At 44.6% G+C, this 25,086-nt stretch overlaps 1 protein-coding gene across 1 annotated transcript; it reads right to left on the bottom strand.

Annotated features, from left to right (window-relative positions):
- Positions 1-1,419: 1,419 nt before the first annotated feature.
- On the bottom strand, positions 1,420-23,952 carry LOC146207343 (SEC14-like protein 4). The gene is made up of 7 exons (XM_084576581.1): positions 23,899-23,952; positions 12,555-12,624; positions 9,011-9,054; positions 6,413-6,475; positions 5,183-5,246; positions 2,369-2,463; positions 1,420-1,536 (listed from the first exon to the last, which is right to left on the bottom strand). Exons 1-7 carry the CDS (start codon positions 23,950-23,952, stop codon positions 1,420-1,422), a joined length of 507 nt encoding a protein of 168 aa, XP_084432707.1.
- Positions 23,953-25,086: the final 1,134 nt, after the last annotated feature.

The following is a 25,086-nucleotide window of genomic DNA, read 5'->3' as shown; positions in this document are numbered from 1 at the left end:
CCAACCAAAGAGCCGGAATACGCCATTTCTCAACACTGAGTAACGTAAGCAATAAAGTATTAACCTGGTAAGAGATGTAGACAAGTACATTTTGGCATTGCGCAAAAGTGAATGCCAAAACCATTGTATTTACAATAATAATGATATAACAACAAAGTATTGTACAAAAATGGATATTTATTTTGTATCTTCGATATTAGAGATAATCAATGTTAGCTCTGCAAATTCAATCAGCGAAACCACTATAAGAGATTAAGACTGAACACTGTTTATGCCCCAGTGACAGTTCACAATTATAGTGATAGCGCACCACCTTATTGGGTGCGGGTTGAACTTGCTGCCTTTACCCCACCTCTAACAAACTAAATTCCTCTCTCTTATATTTTGCTTGATTTTTTTCAATCTCCAAGTATCTAGCAGAAAGAGCTCGATCACGCTCCTTGATTCATCTCCTTGTTACTATTGTGGGTAATGCACCCGGCAGTTACAGCTGTGAAAGCTGTCGTCTATCGCAGCAAATCGTCCCAGCAAACCGACCTTACCCCACACGACAAAAAACGTGGGCCGACATCGCACTGCTCTTTTAATAGCCTCACGAGTGTTCTCGAATTTGGGCAATGACAAGGAGATGTTGCTTTTCTGAAAACGTGTGTGTGTGTGTGTGTGTGTGTGTGTGTGTGTGTGTGTGTGTGTGTGTGTGTGTGTGTGTGTGTGTGTGTGTGTGTGTGTGTGTGTGTGTGTGTGTGTGTGTGTGTGTGTGTGTGTGTGTGTGTGTGTGTGTGTGTGTGTGTGTGTGTGTGTGTGTGTGTGTGTGTGTGTGTGTGTGTGTGTGTGTGTGTGTGTGTGTGTGTGTGTGTGTGTGTGTGTGTGTGTGTGTGTGTGTGTGTGTGTGTGTGTGTGTGTGTGTGTGTGTGTGTGTGTGTGTGTGTGTGTGTGTGTGTGTGTGTGTGTGTGTGTGTGTGTGTGTGTGTGTGTGTGTGTGTGTGTGTGTGTGTGTGTGTGTGTGTGTGTGTGTGTGTGTGTGTGTGTGTGTGTGTGTTGGGAAGGTGGATGTGCGTGCGTGTGTAATGCATCGAACCGTATTATTTTCATTGAATTCGCTGCATTGTCTTAAAGCTTAGAACATTTCGTTAGAATAAAAACAAAACCCGCATTAATACGACCACATGCATATTGCAAGTGATTTTGTGTTGGGAAGCCAAATTCAAGCTGCGTTCCAGAGCCGATACTCCATGATTAGAATGCGAGTTCCGCACGAAAGTGGAAAGCAGAAAGGGCTTCTTTCGTACGCGGCGTGCACCGAGCGGCTGAATAGCATGCGCAAAATGGTATTTATATATAGAATACCGCATAGCATCGACACAGTGAGGCTTTCCATGGATGCCGCGCAAAATTAAAGAGCACATAATGAGAACTGCGCTAAAGACGTTTCACCAAGTCAAACATAGCTAGCTTACCCTGCCAGCAGTAGATGTGACGCAGGCTGAAGTTCTCAAAGTCAATCACCAGGTACTGCGTCCCCATCTCTTTGTCCGCCTAATTTAGAATTAAGCAAAAGGGAAAAGTTAAACGAGACATACAGAAAGAAGGTGGTGCTTCTGCCCTTCAGTCGTTCGTCATTGCACACGCCACTGATTTGTCTTGATGGCGCCGGAATTTTCACCACATATTATAGGACTTGCACATATGCCCACGTTGACGCCACAATAAATTACAATGTGTGCTGGCTGCGGAATCTAACCTCAATAAAGTAAACTGCGCAATCTGCCAGCTAGCAACATTCATGAGATGGTGACGTAAGGGGAACTATGGCGTGAACCGGTGCTACACATGCTCACATATATATACCATTCCCCTCTTCTCACCTATATTATGGTCGAAAGGCCTTTAAGCTATATAAATGAATAACTAAACAAGGAAATCTATATTTTAGGGCAAGTAAGATATTTGATTCGTAGTCAATAAAAACTACAGCAACATAGTTTTTTTCTGAGGTCAAAAGACATGTTCTTTATATATATATATATATATATATATATATATATATATATATATATATATATATATATATAAGAGAGAGAGAGTGGCTGAATAATAAATTTCAGACAGGCGATGAATGCCTCCCAGTGTTACCATATGAAACACATCAAACTGCCCGAGGGGAGAGTCAACAACACCGTCAATATCTAGTGGTTTATTCGCAAGCGCTTAACTAAAACTGTTGCCTACGGGCATTATACGTATTGAAAAAATGCTTGACAGCATGTATCATCTGGTTTATTACGTTCGTATGAAGCGTAATAAAATAGCTCTTCTTGAAGACGAGGATATGCTTGATCCTCATATTTATTTGCGCTTTGCCACCCACCTCTCTAATGGAGGAGCGCTTGAGCCATTCCATGTATTCCAGCTGGTAGATGCAATGGAGCTGCACCACAGATGGAGTCAGTGCTGCCAGGAACGCTGCGGACATGCACGATGATTGAAGAGAGTTTGCGTGAAATTAAAAAAAAAAACGATGCACTCATCAAGAGAGCTAAACCTGCACATGCGAGGTCTACTCTAAAGTATAAAGCCACATAATGAAGGGAGCACAATTACAAACACTACAAATATTCTGATTGCTGCTCTAGCTTCCAGTTTTCGTTATCACGGAGGGCAAGCAATCTCGGCCGCGGAGGTCGTTTTTCGATGGAATTAAGCTGAATGCAAAAAGGCGTTAGTCTATTATGGACGTCAAAGAAATTTAAACGCACCAGGAGGCCGAAATTAATCGGGAGGCCGGCACCTCTCTCTCTCTTTTCCTTATGCATGGCGCAGTTAAGGTGTCCACCGAGTAGTGAAACAAGAAGTTAGCCTTTGCTTTCCCGATGAGCACTGGCTGTTATTATTAGGTTCCAGGTCCTGGTTGGCACTACTTCCTAGGATTAAGCCTGTGTGAAAGCAGCGAGCTCCCAACCTCGAATGACGTTCTGCACTCAGTCTGCAGTGAGGCGCGTGTCCTGCGTACCAGAACGGAACCGTAATTTATCTCACCCTTGATATTTATTCCGGCTGGGATTATCCACATGGGCCTCCCATCCTTGCACGGGTGCAGAATGGCGCCGGGGAAATTCTCTTTCACTAGCTGCGAGGAAAGGAAAGAAAAATTAATGCTCTCGGATGCCCACAGCAGGAGCAACAGTGGATGTCTTCGCTCTAGAGCAGCGTGGTGCAGTCTCAAAGTTATACTATATGCATTCAGTCTCCGACAGAGCAGACGTTGGTACACAGACGTTTTCAAAAATGACTTTCCTCGTTGTATTAGTAGTTGCGATAGCGACATTAATAACAGCAAAAGCAATTCTGTGGTAGCAACAGTAGTAAGAATGGTTAGTACTACTCGTATAATACTTGTGATGGTGACCGTGATACTAGTCGTTGTGAAGGTCGTCATCGCTGTAGTGCTAGCAGTAGGTTATGCTGCAGTTGTGACAGTGGTGGTGGTGGTGGTGGTGGTGGTGGTGGTGGTGGTGGTGGTGGTAGTAGTAGTAGTAGTAGTAGTAGTAGTAGTAGTAGTAGTAGTAGTAGTAGTAGTAGTAGTAGTAGTAGTAGTGGTAGTGGTAGTAGTAGTAGTAGTAATAGTAATAGTAGTAGTAGTGGTAGTAGTAGTAGTAGTAGTAATGTGTAGGAAGTGGCAGTGGTGACAGCTACTATTAGTAGTAGTATAAGTAGTAAAGTTGGTGATCATAGCACTGAAAGTAGTGGTACAAGCAGGGGTGGTGAAAGTACAGTAGCATTAGTACAAGCAGTGTTAGTGGTGGCGACATTAGTGGTAGCAGTAGTAGTAGTTCTAGCAGTCGAATTAATATAAATAACTGTAGTTGTGGTGATAGCAGTAACATAACGAGAGTGGGTGACAGTATAGCAGTATTAGTATGAGTAGCGGTAATGGTGGTGTCAATAGTGATGGCATAAAAAGTAGTACAGTGGTGGTGGCAGCAGTAGTATAAGTTGTAGGAATAGTAGTAGTAGGTAGTAGTAGTAGTAGTGGTAGTCGTAGTCGTAGTAGTAATATATACAAAAAACAGTTCCCGGAAGCCACCTTGTGATTAATCCGCACAGGCTGACCCTTTGAACGCAAAGACAGCCCCTCGCATTCTGTTTCTTCAACACTATCGATCCAATAGACAGATATACGCACCTCAACAACCATCTCTATCCAGCACGCAATCAACATTCTGGCGGAGGCTTCAAATTCGTACGCTTCCATACCCGATAGTCATGGACGGACGTTTTCCCGACCATTTCTCCGTATCCTACCGACTACACGGCAAACTAGCCGATTTCCTACACGTATTAAGGTGAAAGCCTTTAATGGCTCATGCTCGCGGCAACAATCGTGTCCGTCCGTCCGTCCATAGCGCTTTAATTTGATGACGTCATAAGTGGTGTAGTATGCCGCACCTTGAACTAAATGATGACATCATCGGCGGTGTAGTATGTCGTACCTTGAAATAATAGATGACGTCATCGACCGCGACGTCATCATGACGTCACATCCAGCCATGTCAAATAAGCGGACCTGACCTCAAAATGGCGTCACGATTGGTCATGACATCACCGGACAATTCACGCATATACGAAGCTGATGCTGCGACTGCTGGAAGAAGGAAAAGAAAATGCACTGATCTGCTAATGGCTCTGTAGCCGAGCCACCTCTGCTGCCTCGTGGTGCAGGAGAAAATAGAGAAGAAAGGAAGAAAATAGGGAGGATATACGAAGCTGATCCCGCCGGGCGTCCGATCCAAGCGTCCGTGCGGTACCTTTCATTTGGTGCATCTTCGAACGCCGCACCACACAGCATATAGAAGCAGACGCAGCACAGCAGGCATCAGCGGCGTTTCGAATTGGTTTACAGGAAAGAAAATGAGCGGTACATGTCACATTTCTCCGTGGACACCTGAACCGAGCCGTAAGGAAAAGGAGGAAGGTGGGAGTGGAAGAAGAAAGAGAGGTGCCCTAGTAGAAGGCTCCGGACCATCACACTATAAAGGCTTTCGCCTCATCGCGCTTTAGTGATCCAAAGTTTCCCCTAGAATTTTACTAACCTGTTTCACTCACCTCCACATCCTGCCCCCCCCCCATCGTTGGCTCTCACTGGGGACAGTTAATGCTCATCAATACAAGATCAGCGACTCACCATCACCAGTGCCCCCAGGGGCCGGCACACCACTTTCGTTGCGCGGGTCCCTCCCATAGGCCATCTATATTTTTAATGGCCAATAAAGTTTGCACCACACCTGCCTAAAAATAGCATTCAAAAAATGCAGAAGCCCTAACGAACGTTCGGTTTCGGCGGCAATTCTCCTCACATGTTAATGGGAACTCTAAGAAAAAAAAAAAAGCAGAGTAAATGCTCGGGCATAAAACAAAAGAGAACAAAGCGCGTTCGGTTAGTGCTAGTATAAGAATAACCTTCTTGGGGTCATCGTTCTAAACAACGAGCTTTTTCAATTTTCGGAGTTAGCGAAATGAAACCGCAAATTCTTTCATGTTCGATTAACCTCTTGGGAATCTATGGCCTTCCCATAGAGATTTTAAGAATCCAAAAGCCTGAACCATGACCAAACTCCTTTTCTTAATAACAGGCATCGTGATCGACGTGATTTAGAAAAAAAAATTAAGGAGACGCTCAAGCTTTGTCCTATATAACAGCAGACGCGATAGCGATAGACATTTCTTCCGACTGGCATCCCATTTCAATACCGACATGCGCAATGCAAGTGTCGATCATGCGTTTATCTTGTACTTAGCACGTGCTTAGCTGGCATCAGAGGATTTCCGCGTAGCTCCTTATTCTGGCAAATGGCAAAATCAAGTCGACAGAGTTGCTCATCAACCTAATCGGACCAAACAAGCTCTCGGAACTCCGTTGTTTTCGAGATGGCATTCATAGGAGACATACTTAATATTCATCCTGGGACTAACAGGAAGGCGGACCAATGAGCATCTGAGTTATAATTTGAAAGCAGTGCCCAAGGAAGACCTCTGGCGAACGACGAGAAAAGATGAGGTGACGCGAGCTGTGAATACCAAACCTCTCGTGGTTTTTCTTCACCACCCTGCATGGAGGATCAGCGCAGTCTGGTAGACCGGGCTAAAGAGATGGTTCGGGCCCACGGCTTTCTTGACTGAGGAGTCTGCCCACCAAAGGCAAATATTTTATGCCTGCTCTGAATATAAGTTTCTCTCTCTTCCCCTGCTGACTTTATGCGACCATCAACTGCGGTAAAATGTAGGAGACTGCAGCACAATGTTGGGAACATTTTCCTGCAGCCGAAGCCCTTCCTCCGGCTTCTTTGTCATTGTTCCTTTTGTGGAATCAACTTGCATGCGGGCCTCCAGCCATAATGAAGCAGCATGCACGTACCTTGGGAATCTTGTAGCTCTCCAACATGTCTTCGATGCCGTTATTTTTCCGCCATTCAAGGTCCTGCGCATCCGAAACAAATAAAAGTGCATTTTATTATGAATTCAGAGAGGAAGAGGGAGAGAGATACAGCAAAAGAATGTCAGGCCAGGTTTTTCCCGCAGACAAACATGACCACAGGTCCATAGGGCCACCAGCGACAGCAACCATGCCTGTCAACTCCGTCGGGTAAGCCGCCAGCGACTGGTGACTAGGGATAAGTGTAATACGAAAGTTGCCGTAATGAAGGAAGCCGAACGCTGCGACATCGGAACGCTTAAAAACTGTCGTACCACCAGCGCCAAGCAAATTACCTTAATTGGAGTATGTCTCCTAGTCGAGAGGAGGTTAAGAATGAAATGTCATCCAGGAAAGGTGCGGCACTTTGCTGGGCGGCTACAAGAAAGTAATTTATGTTATAACCTGCAGTGCAGATTAGGGAGCAACATAGTAGAGCAGCGGCTTCCCAGTTTAATGTGTGCGGGCGATATCGTGCTGTTTGCAGATAGCCAGGACGATTTACAAACCTTAGGTAATACTTAGGGAAAAAAGAGACGAGCTAGCCTTCAGTTTAGGCGTAATTAATTATTTTCAACTGTTCAACTGAGCAGCTGCTTACAATACAAGGCCATGAAATACTCAGAGTGGCAGAATATAAATATCTCGGGTTGTGGGTAAAGGAAGGACAGACATACGAAAAGCACGAACAATCTTATAGGATAAAAAGGCGAAGAGATGCTTGGATAACGAAACACGAGGGATTATAAGTGTACAACATGCAGGTATGGGGTACTGAGGGATGTTTGGAAATAAATAATGGTGCCCTGGATTTCGGGAATACATGTTTATGTCTAAGGGCAGAGGTATACAGTAGAGATAAATAAGAGAGCTGTTGGAAGATCAGTGACAGGTTCACGCGGCAAAAGCACAAACGAGGCAGTACATGGGGGTATATGTTCTGGTCCTTTTCGAAGTTCAAAAATCTCAGAGTAAAATATATGAAAAACGTCGGAAGGAATTAGACGATTGCAGGTGGGTCGCTAAGGCACTTAAATACTTATGCAGAAAGAGCGTAGAGTCACAATGATGGAAAAAGACTAGAGAACTAGCCAGTTAGCATGCAGGACACAATGACGGAGAAATAAAAAAAGGTTTAAAACACATCTAAAAAAAGCACAAGGTTAAAAAAAGATAAATCAATGGAAAAAAAATAGCAGAGTGTAGAGCTATGTGGGAATTGCAAACGACAGATCAGAAGTGAATCCTTTTATGAAACCTCAATAGGCAGTGTCCTACTCTTTGAAGCTAGACCAGTGCGTCTTGGAACGCACTGTATCTAAAATAAATTTAACCAAGAAGATGACAAATTTGTAGCATGTGGTAACCGTATATAACAATATAGCATTTTATACTCGAATGCGAAGGTATCCATCCGGATTTCGATGCAGACCCTGAGGCCCCAGGGCTTAGAGATAACAATAATCACATGAATCAATGTGCGGTGAAAGTTGGAAAATCGGTGGCTCAAAAGAAGAGAGGTGACATCTGGCTAGAAGTATGTGTAAAAAGGTATTAGGAAAATTACGAAGTCCCGGACCGCTTTATCCACCATTAAAGAAATTTAAAGCAAAGAAGCCCAGCTTGGTGGCAACTGCCACCACCTCGTTTCAAAGAGAACGCTGCTGTCTTCCATCCACCATATCGGTCACTCCTTTGGCTGCTTAACGGGCCTCTCCTTCACCGCTTTTGATGGTTTACGCACTGCCGCGTTCAGACAGTAGTAAAGCGCGAACATTATCTGTGCTTGCTCTCTGCTATGGCGGGCGGTGAGTGAGCTTTATAAAGCAGATGGCGCGCAAATACGACAGTACGTGCCTGCAATATTAAGAACGATCACAGGAGCCTTTTCGACCCGCACTGGCCAGGTACTAATGTGTTCCCTTTCATTTCAGTTGTACCTCCACACAACTGGGACATGATATACACAACTGCTCCAAAACACAGGCACAATAATAATGCAAAATGGTACCTGCGAAACACGAAATAGAAAAAAAAGTGTATACGTAAAAATATGAGAGGGCACTTAAACTCCGCTTTTAAGGGTATGAAGGGACAGTGCTACGGTTCTCGTCTGCGGTTATCTTTGCGAATCCTGGTTCACATAAATGAATTTTGCTACTCTCTTGAAATCCCTTAATCTGTGCACGTGTTATATCACGTAGATTAGTACGCAGAGGTAAAGTCCGTCTTAAGCTAAGCCGTACTAACGTGTATGCGTGGCCTATGAGTATCGTGCCTAAAACGGCATCTAAGAGCTCTGGAAGGTTGATTCCTATCCCAACACGGTCATGTCGTGTGGTCACGTGACGTCACACAATCCACCGACCAATCAATGCCCGGCTATGTCACTTCATCTGCCACCTGCCAACGGCCACCTACCAGAAGCATGCTCCCGAATTTTCGTGGACAGCACCCACAACAGGTTTTCTGCAGAACGCGAGCTTTACGGTTGTGTTAAAACTACTGGCTGCATCTGGTCTTTCAAAGTGGTGTACTCACGTGACGGTACATGCTCTCCGCCTTGGCCACATCGAAGTCCCGCGCTGACGTCACAGCGGCACATGCAAAGTACGCACAGGATGGCTGTTACCATGTGCTAGGTTCAATTTAACACAGTATAAATTAGGCGCTGGCTCCATTGGAACGAGGGCCACATTTAGCACACTATATATTCAGTACATCCGTATTCGTCATTTCGTTTAGTTTTCGCCTGTTAGTATAGATACTTTGTTGATTCAACCTCGTAAGTTAATTATTTATTACTCGCAGCGCCTTAGTAAGGCATTGCAGTCAGGGGGAAAGGATAACAGTCTACTCTAGAAATTTCAGGTAGTATAATGCACATGAAGCATGCATAAAAAATAAAAAATAATAAAAAAGCATCAACTGACGTAACAGAAACGCAAGAACACAAGCACTCATCAATACAAAAAAAAAAGATACAGAAGAACATAGAAATATAGCAACATAATACTCAAATCACGAACAGCCCCGACGAGGTGGAGCAGTTGTTACGGCACTCGACTACTGTTCCCAGCATACGGGATTGAATCCCGGCCTCGGCGGCCGCTTTTCGATAGCGGCAACAAGCAAGGCGCCCGTGTGCTGTGCGATGTCAGTGCAGGTTAAAAAAACACCAGGCGGTCGAAATTAGCCTGAGTCGCTTTGGGACGTTAAACCCCACAAACCAAACCAAACCTAATTAAATGTATATAGGAGATCGTTCATTTTCGCTTCACATTGCGGACAGTGCTATCGCAAATCTGTGATCGAAACCATCAAATCACGAACATGATTTCTGAGTGAGCAAACACACAAGAAAACACACAAAATGCGTAAGATTCTATAGTGAGAAAAAAACAAGAGTAGGGACGCAAGAAAAAAAGTGAATTTTTGTTGGCTGCACTCTGTCGCTAGATGCTGTTTTCCATCGTCGGCTTGACTGGCTGGGCGAATCGCTGGGAAGGTGATCATTTGCGTTTCACGCTAAGCTGCGATGGAGCCTGATCCCCCCCAGCTCAGTAAAAAACTGGTCAACAAATGCAGTGTGTGTGTGTGTGTGTGTGTGTGTGTGTGTGTGTGTGTGTGTGTGTGTGTGTGTGTGTGTGTGTGTGTGTGTGTGTGTGTGTGTGTGTGTGTGTGTGTGTGTGTGTGTGTGTGTGTGTGTGTGTGTGTGTGTGTGTGTGTGTGTGTGTGTGTGTGTGTGTGTGTGTGTGTGTGTGTGTGTGTGTGTGTGTGTGTGTGTGTGTGTGTGTGTGTGTGTGTGTGTGTGTGTGTGTGTGTGTGTGTGTGTGTGTGTGTGTGTGTGTGTGTGTGTGTGTGTGTGTGTGTGTGTGTGTGTGTGTGTGTGTGTGTGTGTGTGTGTGTGTGCGCGTGCGCGCGCGCGCGCGCGCATGTCGTCGGAGAACCGAAAGAAAACCGCTCGCTTGATGTAAGATTCACCCTCAAACCTAGGCGCGACACAAGAAAACTAGTAATCGTTGGTACATAACAGTCGCCTCCCTTCAACTTCCTCACGCCTTTCTCTTCACCTGACGTATGCTTCGCACGCCCTGTCGTTACAGAAATCTGAATTTCGCACATTCTTCACAGCTAGCATAGTGCCCTTCATGTCGATCAGTACCATAGTACCAATGTCGTCGACGCTCACGAGTCTCGTTCAGTCTGTACAGCCCTCTGTAGGTTGTAAATGGCTTCAGGTAATAGGGGCTAAAACTGACAAAGTACTTATTCGCCATCATTCCTAGGCTACTGTGCACCGTGGTTAACGTACGCACAACGGCCAATATACTGAGATCCTCGTCACGTACTATAACTTTGTGAATGAACTTGTATCCGGAGGGTGGATTTCTGAAGCCTCATACTTAATCAGTTGGCCTGCATAACGAAGCGACCAATCTCAGTAAACGATAACTTAGCAGCCAGACGGGTTGGCTAATCACGCACCCATCTGACACGCGAAGCTAATTTTATCCTTTTGTTAATTTACGCTACCGTGGCTCGCCCAGTTGTGCATGTTTCCGTTTCTCTTATTCGCACAGTGTGTCTGTGTTTTTTTTTTCCCCTCTTGAACGCTCGAACATTCAATAGCGACGGAAAACTCCAGAAAGAAGAAATGGGTATTTTGAAAGGCAGCCAAACCATTGTCTTTCGGCTGCGCGCATATCAACGTACTAGCTTCGTTTGTTCTGCTCTCACGTGTTCGGCACTCTCTGGGTGTTCACCTCCACAAGTGAAGCAACTTTTCCAAAAACACTTTGTACTTTCGCAGAGCACGCAATTTGAGCTTTGAGTGGGTACAAAAGGGAGCTTATGCATTGCAAAAGCCGGAGATAACCAACCTCTGACATACGTTCTCGTTTTCTGCATTTATGTGTATTCAGTGTCCCAGAGTTCCCTAACTCCCAAAGTCATGGGAGCTAGAAAAGTATTTTGTTCGTTGTGCGCTTAGTTGCAGAACGTATCTATTAGGGGTCATCAAACTAGAGTAGCTGCACGTGACATCACGGTCACCATGACGATGGCCCAGACATAGCTTCCACAGAACACATCGTAGAAACTTGTCATTAAATGATTAGATAAACTCGTCGCTTTTCGCCATGCTCTTGGTATGGTGGCCATGATGACGTAAGTGCAACCTATCTGCCCTGATGCCGCGCGTATCCCTATAGCATTTGCGCTCACATACCTTTCCATTAGCTGACTCTTAGTTAAGGACTTATGCGAATGTCGTAAGGGTCACACGATCCTATGCCATGTGTTCGTATCTAGCGCTTTTGTCAGTCCTCTCACGGCCTGGATGGATCATCTCGAAAGATAATGCGTAGCTCAGTAAAAGAAGTACATGCATGGGCAGCACAGCAAGTGATCATCGGGCTAGTTGCTGCACAGTAAAGTCAGGCAGGAAGCAGACGCAAAAAAAGGGCAGGTTGAGAGAGGTTCGGGTCGCTGCAAACTGCTGGTGCGGTTAGCAAGAACGTACATGAAAATATATTGAGGTTGCTAGACCAGTTATCGCAACGCATTTCATTCTGCTTAAGTAGTGTGCATGTAATTTCTGGTTGTCGTAGTGGAGACAGGTTTGTGACCCATTATCATCATCATCAGCAGCAGCAGCAGCAGCCGGACTATACTTAATGGAGGGCGAAGGTCTCTCCCATATTCCTCTAATAACCCAGTCCTGACTACACCCAAGGTATAGAAATGTATGGTAGCTGGCTTCTTTTCGCCTCAAAGATTCGCAGCACGACTCACTAAGACAAGGCCAGAAAAGATCACACAATGAGAATTTTTGTACTGTGTTTCCAGGCTCGTTTTGCGCTCTGAGCATTTGTCTTCGATATTTGTAGGGTGCCCATATGCATGTTAACATGCTCTTTTTCTTTTTTTGCTAGTTCTTCCTACCACCTTTGCAATTATCTATGTAATCAGCAAATAAGTTCTAATAAGCGCACCAGATACGAGAATACCGGGCGACGATATCTTTCCACGACAAGCGGAATTTCGATGAAGATTTAGATGACCAGCTGCCTCCCGCACTCACCTCGCAGCCAGCGTAGCAGACATGCGTCCGTGTCCGTGGGCCTTCTCACGCCAGCCACCGCATCACGAAGCTGCAAAGTAAACAAAAATGGCGGAGGTTTAAACCTGGCTATAACGAGAGAAGCCACCCGATGCGATGGCTCAGTGGTAAAGATGTTCGGTTATTGACCCGAGTAACCTGGGTTCGTACCCTACTGATTCGAATCCGCTCTACTTTGATACCTTTTTAGCATGAAATCCCTACACGCGTATTAGCTAAATCACCATTAAAAATACTGCGCGTTTCACTTTGCGAGGCATTGAAGGTCACCTTATCACCCCTCAGCGGCTTAAGGAGAAAACGAGGTTGGCCTCGTGATGAACTCAAGGCCATTCGCCGACACCCGACGAAGTCTGAAGCTGCAGTCCGGAGATTAGAGCTTCCGCTCTCTAATGCACAACCTTTCCTGAAGCTCTCACGCTTGAGCAGCAAACGCGCTACAGAGAGAAATCCTCTCAGGACGCTCCACGATAAAGTTTATTCATATTCATTGAATATCACATAATAACGACAAAGATGCTACTTCAATCGAACGGAGCTTTTACAAGCTAGAAAAGGATAGTGAATAAAGATACTGCCACCGGGACGTTTTAAGAAAGAAACTGTGATAACGTGAAGTATTTATTGTTACTGTTGCTGTGGATTTCTTAATGAGTACGAAAACTGTGTGAAATCATCTCTCTTCGAGACGCGGACGTGGAGTTAATTATAGTTATGGAACACACCTTAGAGGCTAGATATCTCATTATAGCCGCTTCAGTCTCGACAGCGCATGCATGTTTTTCTTCCGGCCGTATTTCCATTGTGTCAGCGGTAAACTGTACCTATTTCTGGTTTCGCCTTTTTGTTCGTCTAAGAGACACTTAAACATCAGCTTTTCTTTCAAAGCGTCTCAGAACAATACAGTAACGGTAACACACACTCCAGAGATAAATAATTTTCGCGCTGCTAAATGTTAGTTGCTCCAGCGCGAGCAGCGCCGGCGAAAGAGGACGAATCTTCAACTGCCGCACCGCCGCCGGATTACGCCGATTGTTTAACTATGCCGTTGCCTAGTTTAGCTTCTTTTTTTTTTAAACTCATGCCACCATTGTTATGCAGCTGCGTTAGCATACACACTCGGCGACGTAACGAATTCCTTTCCAGTCGAAAGTAAAGATGCTGACAATGCACGATGATACTCATGTTTAATGATTCTTTACGCAGATGACAAATTTCCTTCCTCATCAGCCATCCATTGAAGTAGGTGAAAATGAAACTGAAAAATATATAAGCTCTTAACATGCCGTTTACAAAGGACGCATCATTATTATTGAAATTAAGACAATCACTTGAAACTCTTTATTCATGACGCCGGTCATATACCGCAACTCGTATGCATCTCCTTATAGGTCTTATGATATTCTAATGCAAAGAATCGCCTTGAATGGTCTTCAGAAACCGCCATCTTTGTCCACTGGATACGCAGCTGCGACTATAGACAAGTGCCATGCAGCCGGCATTGGGTAAACCGAAATCCCCAGCGCAGGTGAACGTATATGTGGAACACTGCAGGCGGCTCAAGGCGTATTCCTCGTTCTTTTCTGCAGCGAAACCCCATTTGTGTATTTGCTGATGTGGCTCATGAACGGCAGAAACGTATACTGGGAATAAATCTAAAAAAAAAAAAAGCAATGACGAAAGAAAAATACTTTTTTTTTTTTTTTTAAGCCTACATCATGCACTAAATTTGAGGCGCAACTCCCGCATTCGACGTCCGCCGTCCGGCGCGTGACCAACTCGGCGATTAGGACGCGCTCCTAAGCGCATATGTGCATCACATTTGTGCACTTACACCAAAACTGACTAGGGCGATGATAGGACTCGCTCAAGCTTTTGAACGCTGTGCGCTCGCACGATGTCAGTCGCTCGTGCCAGTGTGGTTCGTTAAACTTTTGAGAGAGGCTAAATGCACATGTCGCCAGCTCATCGTGGCTTTCTTTTGTGCTCTTCAGTCATGTAGCTTGCCGTACAGGGTGTCTTTTGAAAGCAACACCTTACAGTTCAACCACGTACAGGGGTGTAGCAAAATGGGGGGGTGGGGGGGGGGGGGGGTAGTCTGAATACCCCCACTCCCTGCCCCCTTACATTTTTTTAAGCGCTGCCTATTTTAGAAAATTTAAATCGAACTCTTCGTTGCACGCACGAATTCTCGCCCATTTTACCGATCGGCTCCATGATAACGGTGCTTATCGACTCGGCAGTCGACATTCAACGCGTTCATATTTTTTGCTGTGACAGTATACAATCAAAACTTTGGGGACAGCCTAAGACTGAAAATGGCCCCTGCATGCGCCGCTATTATGCCCATCAGGCTTAAACCAAGGATAATAAAAATGTATTGGTCTCGGGGGAAAAGCGTTCTTCAGTTCGCCCGAAGGTGGAACTGGAAGAGAAAACTGGGAGCAGCTACAAAGCGACACCGAAGCCGATTGAGAGGGTTCCGAGAAGTCACCCTAAATTGTCCAGCGAAATAACAGGGAAATCTGGAAACTGGTCAAGAGGTTTTGGATGTAGAGAATAGGTAATGAAAATTGAAACGGAACGGGATAACTTAGGATTATTGTCCAATGATCCTGGTTCATCTAGGTGCTTTTCAGGCCTCTTTAGAGGGTTATAGCGCACGCTCTAAGCCGAGCATGTGGCATCCGACTTCCAAGTGGGCTTCCAACACGTTCGCCCAGTCTCCGGCTATTTGAGACAGAGTTCTCTTAACAAAGCCACAGGTAGGGGTCAAAACAAAAATTGCTTGAAGCGCTGCGAACACGTGCAAAAGGTTAGCCTTGCCACTAGGGACTTTTAGCGTAGCGGAGACGTACTATCGAAGGAGTACATCGGTTTGGCTGGCAGCTTCTGCAGTGTGCACACGCAATGGCAGGGGTGCGGCAAGGTGCGGCCACTGCGCGTGTGAAAGAGGAGTTTTACGTCCCTGATACGATAAACGCCTCTATTTACACCACGTTTGGGGAAAATGAGCAAAAATATTAAAAAAAAGCTCAACGAGAGCTTTTTTAAATGGCTTGTTACTAATCAGCAAAGGTTATTTGCATTCCTTAAATGAAACCCTGATTATAATCAGCCAGTACAGCGAAGTGCGAATGATTTTTTTTTACAAGTGAACCTGCGACCACCACGAGCTGGTTTGTTCGTGAAAGCACGCACGACTTATCACTTGCGAAGCAGACGATTTCTAGACGACAATGGGTAAAACAGAGGATAATACTCGTTTCTATGTTCGACCCATCGTGCTTTTGAGCTCACTCGGTATCTTTTCTCTTTGTTCCTTGTTCCTGCTGCGCCGAAAGCTGCTGCTATGGCCTATTCCACTTTATCAATCTCCTCTCCTTTGCGGCAGCGCTTCGCAGGCAGTTTAGCCTCGCTTATCATCCGACGTGTGGCAACGCAGCGCCGATTTGCATGATTAGAAGCGGCCACGCGACTCTGCTGATTTTCTGCTTTGGTTTCCTATCATGGCCATAATGTACCTTCATTTCGAACCACACCGTATCAAATCTCCCCTAGATTACTGTTCTGTCCAAAAACGAGAATGCAGTCGGCAATATCGTGATATACTATCAAGAGCACTTCAGCAAGCATGCAGTCAGGTGTAGCGGCCGAATATATGTAGCAGCATCACTGTAATCATTCGTCAAGAGATACAACACTGATATCCCTGACGACGTTTCATGAAAAGCACAAGAGAGATATTCGTGACGAGCAAGAAGGTCTAAAGGGATTCTTAAAAGCGCGCTAGATTTTCCCAGTGCCGAGAGCCTTGCGCCGAAAGGGAGCGAACCCTTTTTGTTGTTTACACCGCCAAGAAAAGCCGGGTGTGGTACTTTAACGCGCGGCGTCATGTTCGGCGTTTTCCTTAGTCTGTGGCCTCAGCCTTTCCGAGCAGCTTTTGAGACAAGCGTTGGTCTCTTGGCGCGATGAGGGCAAGAGATCGTGCTTGTGGCTATGGTTTCTTTTCTTTCTTTCTTTCTTTTTTTTTTTTTGTTGTCTTTCCACATTTTTTGTCTTTTGTCTGTCCACTTCTTTCCACACTATAGTGCATTCTGAAGGTTTGTTCTATAAACTAAATCAATTTTGCTCACCAATAATAATACTTGTAGTTACTATTTCAACTACTTTCCACACTATAGTGATTTCTGAAGGCTCGTTTTATAAACTAAATCAATTTTGCTCACCAATACCCGCAACATCCCGAACTAAAATCTCAGCGCCCATTTCCCAGCATCTGATCGAAGTGACTCCTCCACCCGCTTTCCGCGCGCGCCGTTCTCCATTACCACGGCGGCGCTCCATGTCACCTCGTCAGAAAAACTAACCAGCGCGACCAATGGGGGTGAGGCCGCTGGAAATGTGATGTGGGCCAATATCTCTCCAACTATTTAAAAGCAAGGAGGGATTAAGCCAGCAGATGGTGCGGAAGATTTTTTTGTTTGCAAATGCAGTTTACAGAAAAGATAATTGCTTTTGGTTCTAGTATACGGTTACATAAAAATGAAAGCGGTTCCTGAAGGAAAATAGGGAATTGAGGAGATGTTGCCCTGTTTTAAGTGACATATGTTCTTGAACAGTGTTCAACGTGGAAGATGAAGTTCAATAATAAAATACATGCTACTCTTACATTTACACGCAAAAAAGAAGAAAAACACGATAATCTCCGAGTATGTTATTATTAACTATAGTGACAAAAAAAAATCTAAGCCGGGATACTTAAGCCTGCTCAACCAGTTGGTTATGGAGTGCTCATGTTAATGCCGTAGTTGAAAGGCCGCCGGGACCTTAAACTTTCTACAGCGAATTCTAAAACTTGCACCACATCGCTTGAAATTAACACCTTATTTAACATGTGTTCATTCAAAGCTAGAATATGTCTGTGCCATTTGGGAGCCTTGTCAAATCACACTTAGCCACAAACTTGGGAAAAACTTCAGCACAGAGCAGACATGTTTACACTAAATCGGTATTCGACAAATGATAGCTGCACTTACAAGACAAATGAAATGACGACAAATTGCTATCTCTCCACGAAGTGCATTGCGCCTTAACCTATTATGCCAATTACTTCATGACGAAACTGGCATTCGAAAATAAATATGCCAGATCCCGACTACCAAAACGATATTTTCCATGTGCGTTGTTTGTAGTGCGAAAGACCCTGTCGCAGTAACACACCGGGATATGAATTATATCGCCCCGTCTCGATGGTCCTTTGTTTGAAAGCCCGACATCTGACCTCTGGCCGGAGCTCTACAAAAAGTCAGTTTGAGGTATGTTGTATATAGACTCCTCCCTTTTCGGGAAAGCCGAGATATTCCTTTCTTTTTTACACACTCATGAAAAAATTTGATGAAACTAATTATGCACCCAATTTCTAATAAAAAAAAATTACGTTCTGTAACATACTTTTGCACCGGAAACATATGAACTGAAGAGATGCCTTATGGGAACCAACAGGTTCTTAAGCTCACATATGAGAAAGGTCCCATTGAGGAACTGCCCACTGTGCTATACTGTTTCGACGTATACTGTGCAAAGGTAAATGCACCAACTAGCTCAACTCTCAGTTCTATTGAAATAAAATGCAGAGTGGTCTGTGGAGCACATTGCGTTTATTGCCGGTCTTCGTGCCGCCGACTAACTAAAATCAAGGTAAGACCTAAATAGAAGGCCTTTTCCCTCACCCCTGCTGCATTGCAGGAATACAGTATATAAGGAATGAACTTTCAAAAAGAACTAAAAAATATTGCGGAGGTTTATTCCTGGTAAGCCTAGTTATCCGAGAGCAAGCTCTGTTAAGCATATAGCTACACATCAGCCTGACGACTGCGCCGAAGCGCCGAAGCGTTGACGCTCTCGGACCGGCACCCACCTCATCCAAGGCGAGACTGAGGAACAGAGCTCCGGTGAAGCAATTGCTAAACCCCCTGCTTATCCATGCGGTCTGTGCACGTTAAAGAACGCCAGGTGGCTGAATATTCCGGAACTCTTCACTATGGCTTATCTCGGTTCAAGGTCAAACGCGCAAGTGAATGACCTTAGGGATTTCAATGAGAAGACTTGAGCTCCCTCTAAAAATAAAACATTCAGCCTGCATCGCCTAAACACAGCGTGCTGATGGAGTAGGAACGCCAGAGGTCTTCACATGAGAGTTTACTCTTGTGGTGGGCACGATGCACGTACGCACAAACTAGAGGCTCCGCGGAGCTAGGGCTTGTCGGAGGGTAATCATCCTAACACTCTCGCCTTCTCACGCTGAGCACACACGCGTACGTGTTCAGCAAGACATCATCTCCCCATCAGGAAACTAAACGTGAATCACAATCCGTAAACACCAACACTTCCGTCAACGAATGCATTTGAGTGTCTTGGACGAAGTTTTCGACGTCGCCCAAATGTCGTGGACGTCGGACATTAAGATGTCCTTGTCAGTTCGTCAAGAGGCTGTCGCAGCCGACGCTGCTGCGGATGGTTGATTTTGTCCTGTTATCCCGTTGTGGCGGTCCTCGTCAGCTGACAGGTGTCGTTAGCGGGTTGCTTTTGAAAGGCTCTATTGTTGGCAGGAGATGCTATCGGTTACGACGAAGGACTTTGCCATTCGCGACAAATGCTTGGTACGACCTTCGATTATAGTCGCTTTGACGAGCTTGTCTTTTGGTTGCCTTGTTACTCCTTAATTCTGACGACCTGCCCTTCTCTCGGAGGTGGCAGAGTACCCTGAAAGTGCTTGAACTGATGATGCTTAGCATGGGCGTGCTTGGCCCCTCGTCGAACATGGGTCACCGGAGTGACTCTATAGCATATCAGTCTAAGCCAAAATCGTCTTTCACTTCCTTCTTTTGCATTGTTTTTACTACCTCCGCTCCTTTCTCCTCGAGAGAGTTTTATTTGGAAAGTGTTGGGATTAACAACATGTGTTTAAAGTCATATTTCGTCGCGAAGAGCGCGAACTGTCGACTTGAAAACTGCGGGCCATTGTCAATGCACACTTCCACTGATATGTGGTATCTAGAAAATATGGCACGAGTTTGTTTTGTTTTTTATTGTTGTTGTTTTTTTTACAACTGCAGCTGCTGATGTATTAGGAAAGAACTCAACTTCTAACAAGTTTGAAAAAGCCTCGTACACGCACACATGGGACATTTCGACGTGTGCAAAGATATGTACACCAACTCTGCGCCATGATATAGCATGTACTAAAGGTTCGCTTTGGTGCTTGTATGCATAACTTTTTTGCATTCTGGGTACCTCTTGACAATTTTTTCGATCTTGGCGTTCAGTCTATCAGAAAACTAAAAGGTGGGCTCGTGCATTCCACACATTTGGCCCCAAATGTCCTTCGTGAATTTTATTCAGAATTTCAGCACGCGTAGTTATGAGCATTACAAGTTTCCATCCTTTCAGATGAATACCGTTAACTGCTGCCGTAGCTTTTTCCCGAAAGGTTTTAGCTGGCCAGCAATTGTCTTGTCCATCCAAATCTCTTACATAACAGTCAGTGTCAGTTTCCTTAATAACTACTGCAATGTTGTCTGGCTGACGACCGATGAAAGAGTCCTCACGGCATGAATTTTGACATCATTATTTGCGTCGTTTCAGACTCCTCTACAGAAGCATGGGATATCCTCTCTGTCAGTACTAGCTTCTTCCCTGATGCACATTCAAGTTGAAAATTGTATTTCTGTAGGTCATCGAAAAAACTCTGCATCCTCGGCGGCTTTTCGCCATTTGGTTTCTTCGAGACTGCAATTAGCAGACGATGATCTATTTCAACGATAAACTTTTGCCATATTCAAAATGTTGGAATTTCTCTAATCTGTAGACAAACTGCCACGGCCTTCTTCTCAGTTTTAAAGTACGTTTACTCAGCTGCAATCGTAACACATCAGATCAGCTACTAATTTTCATGAGTCATTACAGCATTGCAAAAGTATTGACTATATGCTATCCTGTGAAGCATCACATGTTATCTGCGTATCTATTTGCGGATCTATTTCAACTAATAGGATGGCTCTTTATACGTATAACAAAGCGTCTTCCCTTTGGATGATTGTCCGTCCAAGACAATTTATTGTTTATGTTCTAAGCAGTCTTGTTCTGTTATTTCTAGTGTTCTCGTTCCCACAGTCAGTCTGATGACTGGATCCTAATAAACATATTATGATAAACACATGACTCAGTCTGTCCTTCACATTTCGACAGCATACATCGAAACATGGCATCAGAAGAGGTCTAATAAGTTTTAAAAGTGTTCGATATACCCACACAGAAAGAAAGAACCGGGTCCTGAATTGAAAAGCGCGTTATGTTTCCCTGAATCCCCCCAATACATTAAGACTAAAGGTGGGCATCGCAAGAAGCTAGGAACTATTCAAGTTCGAACTATTCGTGGCGGCATCGACGTCCGATGACAAGCCTTTCGCTGATACGTTAAAGATCGCCTTGCTACTTAGCGCCACCGGCTACGAGCCATTCGATGTCGAAAACTTCAAGTTCACCTACGAAGAAAATGACGGTCATTAAGGCATCATCATCAGCAAGTTACATTAATACAGCGCAGTGGAGCGGAATGAGGTTCACGAACTCTGCCTGTTTCGAAGGCGTACGCAAGCAGCCCCTGAGAAATTGGAGTAATTCGTCCGGAACGTAATAAAACCAGCTTGTGGACACAGCTTTGGAACATTAATAGACTCGACTATTCAATTATATTTGATACAAACTACACAAAATTGCGACAAAGCTGCTGCACGACAACAAGCTAACCTTAACGAAAGAGGTCAAGTTTTTCTGGGTCGCCGGAGGACTGCCGAATTAAGTGACTACCGAACAGATAATGTCCGATTTTAGGAACAACGACAAGAAGGCCTTGTAGAGAAAGTTCAAGTGACAAACGAGAGTAGCTGTGTTAAAATGCAGAAAGTGTGGAAGTAAACGTGGTGCCCGAAAGTGTCCCGGGTTTCGAAAAGCTTGCCGCAAATGTCGGCAACAATATTGTTTGACATCATGCTCTAAATCTAAGATCGAGGTTCGTGAAATTACAAATAATGAAGAGGACGCCGAGACCCTGCGCGTCACAGTTTGCAGCGTCACGACAAAAGACTGGATGCCCACGCGAAAATGGCAAATACGACTCTAGACTTCAAGGTCGGCACGGGATCTCAAGCCAATCTCCTTCCCTGCAGAATATTCGAGAAGCTACAACAAAGGCCACCCCTGAAGGCTAACAACTCAGTAATCGGTATAAGGAAAATAAAACCGCAGCAGACACAGGACGGAGGCTGGAGACAACAGTAATCGGGTTTTGCAGTGGAGAAGTCACCAAACATATGACAGCCATCAAAACTAATTTGATCATTGCATGGTGACGTCAAGGACGTGGATTTCTTCGTTGTGAGCAATGGACGCCAGACAGTACTGCGTCTTTAAGCAAATTAAATTTTAGAACTTTTCACCCTTTCAGTGGGCTCCGTTACAGCTAACAGCTATCAAGTGCAAGAGTACTAACAGCCTTTCAGAAGTACCAATTGCGTCAAGCATATTACATAGCATCCACTACTGAAGTTTTACAAAAAGCTGTAAATGAAATCGTTGAGGGGTATACCAGGCATCAACATATATGTTAATGATGTTTTGATCTGGGGCCTGCAAGAAAACAGCACGATGATAGTAGACTCAAAGCTGTGTTGGAAGCAGCACTAAAGGACAGCACAGCTGTGTTTACTGACGTACTTTGTACAGCAGATTAACTGACAGTAGCAGTGAGCTAAAAAGCGGTCCCTGCCGCATCACTATACTTTATTACGGGAACAGCAGACTGGCAGCCGGGGCGACAGCGCCAGAGGGCTTCACTAGAGAGTTTGCACGTGTTAATCGGTTTTCGTGCACTTCCAAAACCAAATATTTTTCTAGAATGAGAATGTATTTGCATACGCGGCAGTGGGCCGACAGACCTTTCCTGTGCATGCTCTTAAGGTCCCGTCACGCTCCCGAGGACCTAGTACAAACGTGCAGATACCTGAATGAGGCTTCGGGAGCATGGGCTGGGCATCAAGAACATGTGTGAGAAAGGTCTGTCGGTCTAGTGCCGCATATGCAAATGCATTCTCCTTTTCGAAGGATGTTTGGTTTTAAAAGCGCACGTGAAATAATTGAAATAATTGGAAAAAATAGATAATAGTCTAAGCAGCCCTTTTGTCGCACTGCTACCAAAGGAGTTCGCGTATCTGGCAAATATACTTTGAAGTTCTGATGGTGCACTTCTGTTATGATGGTATAAAAACCCATTATTCCTTTCTAAAATAAATATGTTAGAAGACAGCGCTCTGTGTCTGCCCGTGTCTTTCTTGCTCTACTTTTTCTCCTTCTCCTAATCATCTAACATGCTCCCGGTCTCATAATGCGTGCACGTCGTCCACAATACAGGCACCACATTAACGTCAGTTATTATCTTGCCATGCAGGAAAAGCTTTACGGAGGGCTAGGTTGAACGCTGACTATTCAAAGCAAAGCCCCCTAACGCACGTTCTCGCAACTCGGTGACTCGGGGCCAGAAGGAAAGCAAGGAGCTTTTGTGTATATAAAAATAAATGTTTTTAATTCATTCATTTACACCAGGGTAGGAACAGAACAGACACGAAAGCACGAGTTCGACGTCCTTCCCCCTTCCGTCATGCGCCACCTGGCAATGCTAGGTGGCAATATCATAAGTTAAGCGCTGCGCGCCGCCAGGAGCTGCTACATGGTAAACGTGACACCGAAAGTTTTCGCAGTTAAAGAATACGCAGTTCCTCAATAGGCATGAAAGTACTACCATCTCAATATTGAAGAAAATTATCATAAAGAATTTTTTAAAACGGTACAGAAGTATATTTTAGTTAGCGAGACCTTCCCTTGTGCAGCCTGCTTTTGGTGACGCGTTTGCGTTTTTAAATTATTACGTAACTGCATGCAAACGAAAACTGCCATCAGTCATCTTTGTCATAAAAATAATCTCGAAGGACCCAAACTACGGACGCAATTTTTATATTTTCATAATCATGCTTTCTATTTTTATTGTCGACTATATATTAGCCAATGATGTTTTTCGTGACATACAACTGTCGATTAATTATCAACACTAGTTGTCTCCTGCTGGTAACTTAAACAGAGCAGTCCTACTTTAGCCGTCACGATCTTAGGAAAATACAAAATCATGAAAGCAATGCGCACTGCAGATGATGCTGTGCGTCAAGTGGCGATAGGTTCATCAAAATCCCACCTGATCCAGAGCTGCTTGCTGGCGCGAGCTCAGGTTTCCCACGTAACCGCTCATCTCGCTTCAGCTGAGTTTCTTCGTGCATATAGATGAGCGGCGGTTCCTGACTCTGCTGAGGACACCGGCCTACTGCCAGCCGCGCCTCTATCTCTCTCTCGGGCCCGGCGGAAAAAAAAGAGAGGAGTACATCAAGGCCGCTATGACGTCATGCCGTTTCTGGCGTCGCCCGACCGCGTACGTACTAGAACGAGATGGATGAACGCCCAAATGACATCTATACATTTCGCGTTTTTTACGACTCTCACATTGACGTATGGCATATATGCACGTGCGCAAAACCCTTTTCAGGCCTTTGTTCGTTTCAAGTTCTAAATGTGAAATGGATATAGTACAATGTCCAGACCCCTGCTCGCACATTGCATCAAGGATGTAGTTTAACTTATTCTTCAATTGCATGCTGAAGTAATTAGAGTGAAAACAATAAATTCTTAATAAGTGACGGAACACTTGCTTTACAAACCGCGCAGGTGTGCAGCTGTTCAAGCAAACCAGCAAGTTCATTATACTTTGCAGCAGTGCGAAGACAGATTTTTAGATCATAAAAAACACCTGAACGGAGCACTTTAATGAATCAGATATATGGGTTGCCCGGACAGAAGGGTTAATGAATGATGTTTGGACAACAGCAGGAAAGAAATAGCGTACAATTTCGCGCAACATCGCAAGCCAGTCACCGGCTCGTTGATGCGCTAGCAGGAAATATCAACTGGTATAGTCGTTACGAAAAGCCAGAATAAGAAAATTATTCGACGCAAGGCAAATGTATTTACACACCGCAGAAAATCGTGAAATTGGGATTTATTGGCAAATGCGTGCATATTGATGACATTAGGCAACAGCGCTCTAAATGAACGGTGCGCATTTTATGCTGCACACAGACTTCTTGTCCTTGGGTGTTATCTTCTCTAGAATTAGGCACAGGGGATAATAAATCGGACAGTGTATTTTATTTCAAATTTGGGTGAAAATTTGATTTTTCATTCAATTTTCTTTTAATCGGCACATGGCGTTGTTTTCGGCATAGAGCTGTCGATTTTTGATCAATAAAGTCACAAGCAGTAAGAAATCTTCAGTAGTCAGATCTTGTCCCCACAATCTCGCACAAAGAAAGTACACCACACGTCATTTGTG

This window comes from Amblyomma maculatum, chromosome 1 (assembly GCF_055883805.1).
Source record: "Amblyomma maculatum isolate TAMU_Amacu chromosome 1, ASM5588380v1, whole genome shotgun sequence".
Taxonomy (NCBI): domain Eukaryota; kingdom Metazoa; phylum Arthropoda; class Arachnida; order Ixodida; family Ixodidae; genus Amblyomma; species Amblyomma maculatum.
This window is presented reverse-complemented; position numbering and strand designations above follow the sequence as displayed.

Bases quoted from the DNA above. Each gene is read 5' to 3' on its own strand.
- LOC146207343 (XM_084576581.1), bottom strand. From the start codon at position 23,952: ATGAGCGGTTACGTGGGAAACCTGAGCTCGCGCCAGCAAGCAGCTCTG. The intron at 5,247-6,412 runs GTACGTGCATGC...TTAAAAATATAG, and splicing joins AGAGCTACAAGATTCCCAAG to ATGGCCTATGGGAGGGACCC. The intron at 2,464-5,182 runs GTGAGTCGCTGA...GCATGTCCGCAG, and splicing joins CCCTGGGGGCACTGGTGATG to CGTTCCTGGCAGCACTGACT.